General features: G+C 38.5%; 1 protein-coding gene across 1 annotated transcript; it reads right to left on the bottom strand.

Annotated features, from left to right (window-relative positions):
• On the bottom strand, positions 1–12338 carry RCN2 (reticulocalbin 2). Its single transcript, XM_040570321.1, is given in 10 exon segments — positions 1–808; positions 1020–1032; positions 3638–3779; positions 6073–6095; positions 6097–6167; positions 7371–7426; positions 7429–7471; positions 9956–10152; positions 11953–12058; positions 12154–12338. Coding segments are annotated over 10 exon segments (912 nt in total). The 5' UTR covers positions 12262–12338; the 3' UTR covers positions 1–655.

The following is a 12338-nucleotide window of genomic DNA, read 5'->3' as shown; positions in this document are numbered from 1 at the left end:
CAATATTTTAAGTTTTAATCCAACAAATGAGGAGGGTCTTGACAATGTACAATACCATTGCATTGCCAATGCTGTAGAATTGTACATAAAAACAATTGTTTTCTGTAGATGTAAAAATAGTAGGTTTTTATTATAATACAGTAAAACACATAGAAACCATTTAAAATTAAGTAGAAACCTCTTAAACAATTGAGGCATTAAGCTAAGTGTTTCTCCAAATGTATTAAATAAAACACAGTTAATGCTGATTCTAAACATCTTCCCCTATCTTCCCTACTCTCCTCCCTAATTAAACTGAGTAGAAAATAAAGCAGTCTCATTTTCTGGTTTGAATTCTTTCAGAGAATCATTTAAATTCTCCATTTAGTTGAAGTACAGTCACACAACTCTTCACAATACAGTATAATACCTTAAGTAATTTCTTTCCCATTGCTATATAATTTTGGAAGTAAGTATTTAAGATTAATTTGCAGGCTAGAAGAGGCCCAAGGAAGTCTGCAGGAGGGCAATTTAATTTTGAATGCAAAGTATTTACACAAACATTAGTCTATTGTAATTACAGCATAAAATTTGCAACATAGCTGAAAAGTGGGTGCATTTAACAAAAGCTCCAAATGAAAGAAAGGGAAGAAAAACAGATTACAAAATAAATAATCTAAAGTTCTTCGTGGTAGAAACGTTCATCATGAAGCTGCCTGCCATAATCCGTTGCTTCACTGTTAAGAAACAAATCCTGGTTCTTAAGAATTTCTGCTTCAGAAAGCTTTTTATCATCATTCAAATCCATTTCTTCAATAAGGTGAAGAGCCTTTAAATAAATGGAACACCAGGTGCACAGTTAATAGGTAGGAACATTATAAATACATTTTTGGAATGGCATTGTCAGAGTCCTGCCACTACACCATTATTTGTAACAAGCTAGATGCCATTTAACATTCAGAACAGAATCTTTCTTGCTTCAGTTTGTTTCCCCTTGCCTTTTTTATTCAGTGGCAAAGTCATAATATCAAATTTCTAACCTCATCATCAATTCTAAACCAAAAAAATGAATGTCAAACCCACTGCTTTACTCTGAGGGCAGAAGACTGTTAAAAAGCAAAGATTGATCATCTTCCTGGAAGTACCAGCAGTCTCTGAAATCCACTGGTTGATGCCATACATACCTTTAGCATATGATCTGCAGAAAATGCAAGCTTAGCAGGTCAGCTACAGACTGTGTGTTTTCAGGTTCTGGACATTCAGCCACAGAGCAACAGCTACAGTCCTTGGTGTGCATGACCTCAGCTACAATTTGAGCCAGTGCAGTCTTCATGTTGAGCATCCTCTTCCATAGGTGTGTACCAGTTACAGTTATCTCTATCTCTATATTAACCCTCTGTCTGACCAGATATGCTTTTCCAGCTCTCAGTTTAAACTTTAGGTGCTGTTACTTTAGCTCTGGAGGTATCTATTCTGCTCTGGAGGCATCTATTCTGCTAGCCATTTCTGTATCTATTTATGATTTGCAAAAATAGCTCTATAACTGTAATTCATGGTTTAAATGTAACTGGAAAGTATTTGATGTCCACCATGGAAAAGATTTCGTACTTTCAACAGTGGATGAGATAAGTCATCCATGCATAGGAACATCAACTTTGGATAGCAATTAAAGATTTCCCTCATTTCCTGAAAGCCAAAGCTTGCTTTTTGGAAAAAAAAGACAAACACAATGTCAAATGAAACTGCAAGTTACAACAGTTCTCAATTTTTTGCTTGCATATGTATTATAGAAGGAGGGAAATTCAGCAGTGAAACAAAAAATGTGGAATACTTTAGTTGTATGTTATTCATGAGAATTACACAACTCAAAGCTACCAAGCTAGCACAACGGCTCTATTGCAGCTGTTATTACTGAGAAATAGTGGAGTTCCTAGTCTTACATGGTTTTGGTTTTTATTTACAAAATATCTACAAATACGATGATTTACAGGGTCCTTCCATTTCTCCTTTTTCTGATTGGTTTGGCTCAATGTGACTGCTTAGCGGCTTTATTAAAAATGAAATATTACTTACATTTAAGCTGACTACATCAGCAAAGAGGGCTGAAGAAAATGACACGTGGTAACATCAGCCAAACAGATTTCAAAAACACTCTGCATGGCAAAAGCTAACAGAGTATTAAAAAAAAAATCTTGGTAAACATGTATCAGTTCCCAGAAACTGAATGCATAGTATTTTTCTGTTGTTGTATGTTATTTAGCTACCAGATTTCTCAAGCCATTTTTAAATGACAAACTTAAACTGTAATATAAATAAACAATTTATAATGCAAGTCAATGCCACCTTCTCTTTAGTATAGGGGACTTTGCTAAAGCCTTGCATTAATTGAAGAAAAAAATAGCACATTAGAAAAACAAATAAAAAAAACCCTAACCTTTTGGCACTGGGATATTAGTACACCAAGGCCTTGCTTTAAGCTAAAATTTGAATGAATAGTGAAGAACTGATAAAAAAAAAACAACAAGGTACGTATAAACTCAACAACACACAGAACTCGTGTCAGTTAGAACAGTATTCTTTCTGTGAAATAAGAACCAACCACCCTCAAGAGTCAGATGTTTAAAAAAAGTCTGCACAAAAGCTTACAGATGCACATTTACAAAAATACTCCTATAGCAATTTTGTAGCTTAGGTTCCTACAAGATTAGGTACGTGAGCAGCCAGTGCTACATGCTAACCAAGCTGCTTTTTCTGTAATCAGCAGAGCTGAAATAGCAGGGAGGTGGGAGCTCAGTAACGACATGTCCAGTCACAGAAGATGAGCTATCTTATCTATCTTGAAGAGTTTCCCGACTTTAAGAATAATTATGGAGGCACAGGAGGACCTGTTTGTCTGCCATACTGAACACCAAAACCTTTCAGTGCAAAAGAAAGAGATCTGCACAAATTAAGAAGTTACTAGCAGAAAGGCAGAAACCTTCTCTACTGCCGTCAGTAACTCTAAAGTCTGTTCACAAAAATAGACTGTTCTGGTATGCTCAGTGCTTCTGCTACCTGCTACAAAAAATAGACAACTAAAATGAGAATCCACTTAAACCTATTATCGCATTCTACTGGTGATTAAACCATTTCAATTATCACTCTCATTTTAAAGTTTGCTTTACAGCATCTTGAATCATAGAGTACGTCTATATTCTTATACTTATGCAAATACAGGTTTTTATACAAATTTTATATAAATTATGGCAATTTAACCAGTTAGAAGAAGAATGATCCATTTCTGTTTTCCCTAACTGTGCTGTATATAGCAGCTTCTTTTATTTGAATATCTCATTAGCTTTACCTACTATAACTTTAAAATGACTGTGCTCTTAAATCAAACCAGATACCCATGTAGGATAGCACCTTGTTAATTAATAAACATTCATACAATCAACAAGAACATCAAATTTGCCTTATCCAGACTGGGAACTGCATTCTTTGTCAGATTGGAAAAAAGGGCTAAAAAAGATATGCAAACATCGACTAAGCATTCTTTCTCAACTACTAAGATATGGTAAATCTGAATTTATCTATCATTTGTTGTGTGATACCTCCAGAATTCTGCTGCATTAAATAAAATCTAAACAGCAATTATTAAACCAGTCAAAACACATACCTCCTCTTGTGCATACCCTGATTATTAGGTACTATCCAAGACAACAGCTCTTGAGGGCTGAGTTTCCCATCGTTATCCTTGTCATAGTCATTCACAAATCGATCCTTCTCAACAAGTATCCATTCTGGATCTTCCCTTGCAGCTAGTGAGAAACATTTGTCACGTTTAAAACCGACGCATTCACCTTTTCTTGTAATCAAATTAATGCAATTTAGTCTCATAACATAAAAGTGATTTCACTAAACAAAGAGAGACCTTACAGACCAGTCCCAGGATATTAAAAAACATTAAAAAAATATTTGTATAGATTAAACAGAACTTAAAGCTAAGATAATGTTAAGACTACATTTACAGTTGAACTAAGGGGACATGAAAGTCATGTGTTACCATCAACTGAGCTATTTATTAATGTTAACCAAAGTTAACCAAATCAATGGGGGAGAAATCATACTACGTATAAAATGTGCTGCCAAATGGATGGTTTCCTACTTATTGGGACATCTGACATACCAATAGGAAAAAGTTCAAGTGGATGATGGAGATATTTGACATTATTTACTTTGACTGGGTTAAGATTACTCTCCCCCATTATATAGCCATTGTATAGCAGTAACATTGCAAATAGCATGTTAATAGTATCCCATGATAGCAACCATGAGCAATACTGTAGTTCTCATCATTGGTCATCTCAGCACTTAACAGATGCAGAAAGTAGGGAAAAGCTTTAAATCAACAAGTGTCCTAAAAGTAGGTAGAGAAACTATTGTTGTGCAGTGTATACAATTATGAAACTTGTAAGACGATAGCCAAGATTTTAATAACATTCTACTGTCTGTTCCTGTGCTTAGCAGCCAGGGAGGGTCATTTGTGACAGCTAACAGAGAGGACAAAGTTCTTACCTAGTGCAGGCTCAACAGACTCTGAACAGTACTGTTAAGCTATCAAAAATGGTTTTTATTTTTTTGTAATTTTTTAAAAAATAGCTGGAATATATCTAAAGCAGTCACCATTTACTGCTTGTATTTATTTGTATTCCTGTTCTATATTTACCCTATATCCTGACTTTGCACCCTGAAACCTAACCAGCTTTTAAACTTGTCTCTAACTCTTCAAGAAATTAAGAGGCAGTTAACACTGATCGTTCACCACATGATAAACCACTGTGAACAAGTCTTAACAGATTTTAAGACTTCCTAAACCTTATGGAAGTCGAAATTATTTGATATGAAAGGCAGACAAGTAACAGTTTAAAATAATTAGGTTTATATTATAAAAGAAAAAAGATTAAGTCTCTCTCTTTCCTTTCTAACACCTAGTTTACAACTCAGTTATCCTTAACGTCACAATCACCAATACACTGCTGCCCAAAGCCAACAAGATGGTTATGAAACCAGACCCACAGTGTAGCTTATTAGTTATTTTTAGGCGTGTGCGGGGGGAACACTGTCTGCAGAAGGTACGGTCATTTGGAGAAAACCTGAAGTTTTCTACAGTTCCAGATGATTCTGAATCCTTGATAAAAATGTTAGAATAGAAATAGAAATAGTAAAGCTGTTCTATCTTCTGTTACTGCAAGGACCCTAACAATAATTTCAATCCCTTTCTAATAACTTCAGATAGACTGGCTTGGAAAGGCTTTTTTTAAAGTTCGAGTAGGAAAAAGATATACAAAAACCCTCCATGCTTCAGAATTAGCACTCCTTACAGACTAGCAGACTTTTCACGTGCATCAAGCCACTGGTCTTTTTGGAACCAGAAGAGTTCTTTGCCCTATCTTGTAGCAAGTCAAGCACAGTGTATACAATATTTATCTATTAACAACTTTACCTACAAAAAAGCATTGGTAAACACCAGGTAATGTCTCTCTCCTTTTTTTTTTTTTTTTTTTTTTGTTAACCAGGAATAGAGCAAGCTTAAGGAAGGGCAAGAATGAAAAAAAAAAAAAAGTGAAAGCAGATGGGCTTTTGATACCTGGTACCGTGAAGGGACTCCTTACACTTCCCCTCTCCCTCTCTTAAATACATACAGCTTCAGTCCTTCTGCAGCAAGGCTGACAGCTGCTTTTAAGCCAATCAAGACTAGGAAAGGCTAACCTTACATTCATGCCGGCTGTTTTCCGAGATGTGTTCAGTTAGCAAAACTGTATCTTATTTTAGCTACATGCCTACTGATGAGGATTATGCTTCAGTGGTTGGGAAAAGAAGTAACTTACAAGGGAACAGTAGGCTGTACACAAACTACTGCCAAATACACGCAGGGCAGACTGAAATAAGACCTACTAGGCACAGTACCAGGAAATTGAATTATTCTGACTGACAGGATAATGTCACTTGGAACCTGTAGGTGGAGGTGTTAAAAGCTGAAAACAAAGGTGCATACAATTCATCCCATTCCAAAAGCTTTTGTTCAGTTCCTGCCCCCAACCCTTTCCTTACTTGGGTCTCTTCTGTAATCACCAGGAATTCTTCCAGGTAACAAATCCATCACCGTCTTTATCATGCTCTTCTAAAGCTTCCTGAATGACAAAGTCCTTTTGCATACACACAAACAAAAGGCAAATATCAATTTATCAGTCTTGCAATCAAGAGAAACAGAAATAAATCATTTTAGAAAAATAATGTGTCCTTTAAACTAATGAGATGTCATTTCGAATCTGCTTCTCTGTTTTACGTGAACTAGTGCAGTAACTGGTTCCTGTGCCACAGAATGGATCCATTCTTAGAGTTTAGGATGTCAGGTTTTATGAAATCAAAATCTGTAGGGTGTACGTAGAGTTGGAATCCTTAAACAAAATTCAAAACTATATGAGCACATGAATTTGCACAAAACTATAATCCTATTTATTTTTTTGATGTACTAATTTCTTTGCATTTTGTAACTTTTTGAAGTTGTTGGAAAAATTGTTTTGTGTCTTGGTCCTTTGTTTCCCAGTGAGACCAGCATGCCTGTTCTTGTAGTTGTTCTTGTTTTGTCATAATTAAGCATATGTCAACACAAACAGAGGCTATGTTTTGCACTGAGCTCCTGCTGGCAGTAAGCTCGCAGCATCAGAGAACCAAACCTGAAGGCTCTGTTGCAGAAAGCAGCAGTGTACTTTTAACTGGGGTCAGCTGTGGGTATTGAGCTGGAATGACACCAACAGTCACAGCAGTGATGAAACGCATCACCCAATGCCAAAGTGGTCCTGGCTTGAATAATAATCCCCCAAACTCCAAGCACTGAAAAGTCAAAGTTTCAGAAAGTTTTTGATTTTTTTTTTTTTTTTTTTGGCCAGAAAAGTGACCCTTGTGGCCCTTTAAGTAAGGTGAAGCTAACTGGCACTTGACCCTTTTCTCCTGCATCAAGACATCTTCATTGTGAATCCCTTTAACTAGAATTGAACTCTGAACTAGGCTTGCAACTTTCTCAAGCTGAAATCTTACTGATGTGTTTCCAACCTAACAGAATTTTAGAGATATTATGTCAGCGTAATCCCAAAGGTTTAAGATAGTTGTGTAATACCACTTCTTGACACATAATAGTTCTTGAAATAAATTTTCAAGAAAAGCACTGCACTCCTGCTCCATCTTCTGAACTCCAGCACTGAATTCACAACATACCATCTGATTTTTTATTTGGTCTGGAAAGCAATATACATAGCTGCTCAAAAGCACACTTCCTGTAGCACTGGGACATTAAAAAGATGTTGCCTCTATATACACAGAGCTGATAAAGACCTCCTCCTAAATCTTACCGTCATATACTCCACTTCTTCAGGATGTTCAAAAGCAATGAATTCATCCACATTTAGTCAGGAACATCATCCCTGTTAGCTTTTTCAAAACTCTTTTTCTCCTTTAAATGAAGCTTAGAAAATAGATTTAGTTAGAGTGCTTAATGAAAAGGAAAAACATTACAGTAGTTGGCTGTAAACTCATTAGAACATTAATTGTTTCACATTACTTTCTTGTATTATACTGATGTTTTATTTTCACTAAGAAGAGCTCATCCAGAGCACGAGAATAGCACTTTTAATGGAAGGAGGATTTTTTTCTAAGAATCCCATAAAAATTTCCTTCATTTCAGTTAGGAACATTTGAAACACTCTCAGCCAATGGCTTCAAAAACATGAAGGGAGATGATGAAAAGACCAGGAAGTCTGTCTTTATACATGCTTCCACTTCTATAAGTCACCAATTCCCAAACTAACCCAGTGGAGTACAATTACTGTTAGAGTGGCCCATCACAAATTCTAACATTTACATTTTCAGGACATTAACCTTTTGAATCTGTATCTCATTTACCATCAAGGGCTCTTCATAGTTCCAAGGAAAGTCTTCAAATATCATATATGTAAACTGCCTTTTCTGAAGCCATTTAAGTGCTGAAGGATGAGGCAGATTCCTTTATACAAGGACTGTTGTCCATTATATCTGAACTTATTTCAAATCAAAGTCACTTCTGTACCTCTTTTAAGTATAAATATTAGCATGCCTTCTTAAAAGAGATAATATCCGCAATAAACAGGCAAGTTACTATTTCTGAATGTCTTGCACTTCCTTCTTCTGTATTCTAAATGTGCAAAACCCTTGTTCTTTGCCCTGGTTCATTCTGTACAGTCTCTTCAGACAAAATAAAGACCCAAACCACTGATAACAAATCTCTACTCAAATGCATGTGATGTGAGCTGTGAAAATTTTGGAGTCCTGTGTTTGAGTGTATTGTACTAACAGTATGACTCTGATCTGGATAAGGCAGTGGCCAGCAAACCAGAGATCACAAATACTTTAAAAATAAGCACTTGAAGTTGTACTTCTTAGCTTCTATCCTATTTATTGAATCTTCCCAGTTTAGTTAGGCTAATCTGACTCATGCAGACCATGTGTAACAAATAAAGTATAAGAGCTTAACTATTCTGCAAAATAATTAATTGTGTTTAAAGAAAAGCTGACTTTAGCTAAGAGTTAAACTGGAAGGCAATTCAGAAGGACTGCTAGGGACAGTACTAGGCTGCAAAATAAACTTGAAACTGTTGAGGGGAAACGTTTGTTTTCAGTGTTTTGAGATGTGATGAACAAGACTGCCATCCTCTGGTAAATTCATGTTTACTTTATGTCAATTCTAAATCAGTAACAAAGTCCAACTTTTCCATTTTAACTAGAGCAGGATCATTAATTTACAAAAGTATGGCTGAAGACAGCTGACACATGATGCTGGTGCAATGCTGCTAGTTTTGCTTTTGCCAATGTAGGTTGAAGAAGTCAGTAAGTAGGAAAACCAAGCAAGCAATCATCACAAATTATAAATAAGTAGTTCTACCTCAGCATAATATGATGGCAACATCTCAAACATGGGGTTAAGATTTTGACTAGTAGTTCCATTCAAAATCTTGTTTTATTTAAAAGCTATGTAATTCAGTGACCTCCAAAGCTTTACAGTTTGATTTTTCTCCAGCGTGTAAAATTCATTGCTTATTGTCTATTCCAGCTTAACGTCTGTCAACACTATATTCAAGACTACTACTTTACTAGAAGTAGCCACCAAAGCACTCCTTCTCAGAAAAAAACTCAGGCCAGAATAGTCTAAGAACTCACTTATTCTCTTTTAGGGAAATATTTACATGTACTTACAAATGTCTAACTTGAAAACAAACAAGTTTTACTACGGGAGATTTGTGGTGTCCTTCCTTCCCTGTCCCTCTTGCCTCCTTCCTTCCATTCTTAAGTATTTAATTGCATATACAAGATTAATCCATAACTTCGATGTTTATACATTCAGTTTTATGTACAGGGTTGGATTGCTAAAAATATTTGAATTGCTATTGCTTTCTCTGTGGATCTCTAGTGGACAGAAAAATTTAAAAGCAGGCAATATTGATCCCCACACCACATACTTCAGAAATGAATGAAAAGTGGATATAAAGCAGTGCAATGTGGGTGGTTAAAGAGTACAGTACAAGGCTGACCAACACCGGTGCTACTGGCCCCAGCTACAGGCAGGACACTGGTTAGGCCATGGACCTAATTTAATAGATTGCCATCTTGTTTTAAGACATTTGCTGGAAGCTCTGCTCTGTGATAAGACTGTCAGTAGACTTATACTCCACTCAGCTAGCAAAATGTACTCAGGAGGTACAGTTTCATGCTGTCTTTGTGTTTTGTTGGCAGACAGTTTAATATTCCATTACTTTCATTAATTACTCCCCTATCTCAGATAAATGAAAGTGTTAAAACATGTGCCAGCTGCTATGGTTTCTCTAACCATCCTGTTCTGTCAGAGTAAACAAATATTGTTTCCTATTGCCAGCAGCTTTCAGAAACTGATGCTGGAAACATTTACCTGTCGAAATGATTCTTCTTCTTGATCCTCCAGGACAGTGTTCTCATCAAAATCAATGACACGATCATACATTTGTAAATTGTACTCTTTCCAAGACACTAATCCATCACCATCTTTGTCATAGTCGTGGAAGTGTTGCTTAGCTTCTTGTGTAACATAATGTTTAAAGGACTGTTGTATCCAGGAGCTCAGCTCATCTGTGAAAATAATAAAGTAAAACAAACAAAAATCAGAATAATCTATAGTATAAAAACTGTAAAGATACCACAGGTCTATTCAGTTTGGAATATACTTTGTAATTCAGATGCAAGTATGTAGGCAAGAGGTTGGTTAAACAGCCTGCTTCCTCTGTGCCATGCCTTTTTTTCAAGTTAACCGAGTAAGAGATTAGACCACAGCTACAGCTTTTAGTTTGTCTTCTGTCGTACCGTACAGTTTCCCTATTGATACCCTCAGGCTAGAGTTAGATGGTTACTTCACTCTGGCGTATTTTGGTGCTGCCAGAAAAAGGGTGACGCATCCCTCTGACACACAAATGAAGTGGTTAAGAAGAAATGATTACAGGTAGTGTTCATGCAGCTGCACAGCAAACTAGGTCAACTAGGAACTTAACCCATAAGGAAGATTCTTAGTTTTCAGCTGAGAGGTTACCCTTATTTCAAGCTTACTGAGGCCTGAACAATGCAAGCCTGCCCCTTTTGGTGGCTGCTGGCATTTATGTCAGCTTGAAATGATCATGTGGCCAGGGCTTTTCAAACCTGAAGCCATCCAACTCTAGGGTCATTTAACCTTTCTTTTCAGACCTTTATGAAAATGAAATTGAATATAGAAAATTCTAAATGTAAATTTGTATCCAAAAATCACTGTTCCCATCAATTTCTAAGTTTCTTAGTGTAAAAAAGCGTTCCACTGTGATTTTCCTTTGGGAAGGGAGGGGAAAGCAAGTTTCCATTAGGCTAAGAACCAGATGCAGTATGTATCGTCAGGATTGAGTACAGAGGGAATTTCTGCACTTTAAAATATTAGACCTCTTCTCTTAGAGCCTTCATGTTGCAAAGTGCTCATTGTTTATTTTACAAGTTAGCCACCCTGCCAAAGTCACATACTACCTCACCTCTACTCAGTCAGGTACAGGAACACTGAACTAAGTGTGCAGCTGATTAGTTTCAGCACATCCAGTGGAAGACATTCAAGAGATGGAGTTGACCTTATCTTTAAAACTGAACTTCCTCCTCCCACCCAGAAAGCTTACTGTATGCTTGATATCATGTCAGTGACATATCACAGTTCTGAAGTTTGAACAAGGATTCTGTTTGCTCTGTGTGCACGTTCACAAGACACTTATGTTTTTTTTGTTAAACTCCAGCAGAACAAACGGACATTTTTACAATGAGTTTGACAATTAGATGAAGGAAGTGTTGTGATGGTGCCTGAATTTACAGGTTTGATAAAACCTTTGTCTGGGAAATAACATTTGATGCTATATTGTGATGGAAAGCACGTATGATCCCACAGTGTGGCTCAATGTTAGTAGGTGTTCAAGTGTGTGCATTCAATGTTATGGCTGCAGGTACCTTCTTTACCTCCTTGCCTTGCTCTCCTAGTTGCGCAAAAAGGATTTCAAAAAGCACTTGATTCTAGGGGGTTTCAGAGGTGTGAGGAAGAGGTACAGCTGCAAAACTGGTACTGTGGAGGGTGGGAAGAGCTCTGCTGTCCGCGGTAGTGCTCCTCCTGCCTGCTTTCCATGGCCCTCGCTGCTTGTGTCACGGAAAACAGAATCCTTGGGGACTGAGATATCCTCTATATCCTTTTTTATTATTATTATTTTTCTCCCGGCATTTCTGACAGGCTGTGCAAGATGGTGGTTACATTTCTCGCGGCGATTCTCCACGGAGAGGGTCCGCTGCCTTCCGTGAGGCCCAGCGCCGGGCCCATCGCACGAGCACGACCCCCGCCGCCCGTCCCGTCCCTTGCACCCCTCAGCCCCCTGCCCCTACCCTTGCTGAGCAGCCCGTCGCCGTCCGCATCGATCCTCCTGACGATGGCCCGCAGCCGCCGCTGCTGCTCTTCCGGGCTGAGCCGCGCGTACTCCTCCGCCTCCTCCTGCGGGCGAGGGAACCGCCGTGAAGCCGCCGCCGCCGCCGAGGCCACCCCGGCGGGCCGCGGCCCCCGCCCGCCGCCCCCTGCCCGCCGCCCACCTGCCCGCCGAGCAGCGCCTCCCGGTCGTAGTCGGCGCGGTGCTGGCCGTGCGCCGCGCCCAGCGCCCACAGGGCCAGGCCCAGCGCCAGCAGCGGCCGCCGCCGCATCGCGCCCGCCGACGAGGGGACCCGCGGCGAGGGGCGGGGAAAGGGAAGGGAAGGGGAAAGGAAGGGAAGGGGCCGCG

The sequence above is a fragment of the Cygnus olor genome, chromosome 11 (assembly GCF_009769625.2).
Source record: "Cygnus olor isolate bCygOlo1 chromosome 11, bCygOlo1.pri.v2, whole genome shotgun sequence".
Taxonomy (NCBI): Eukaryota; Metazoa; Chordata; class Aves; order Anseriformes; family Anatidae; genus Cygnus; species Cygnus olor.
Note: the sequence above shows the minus strand (reverse complement) of the source record. Positions and strands in the feature narration are given on the sequence as shown.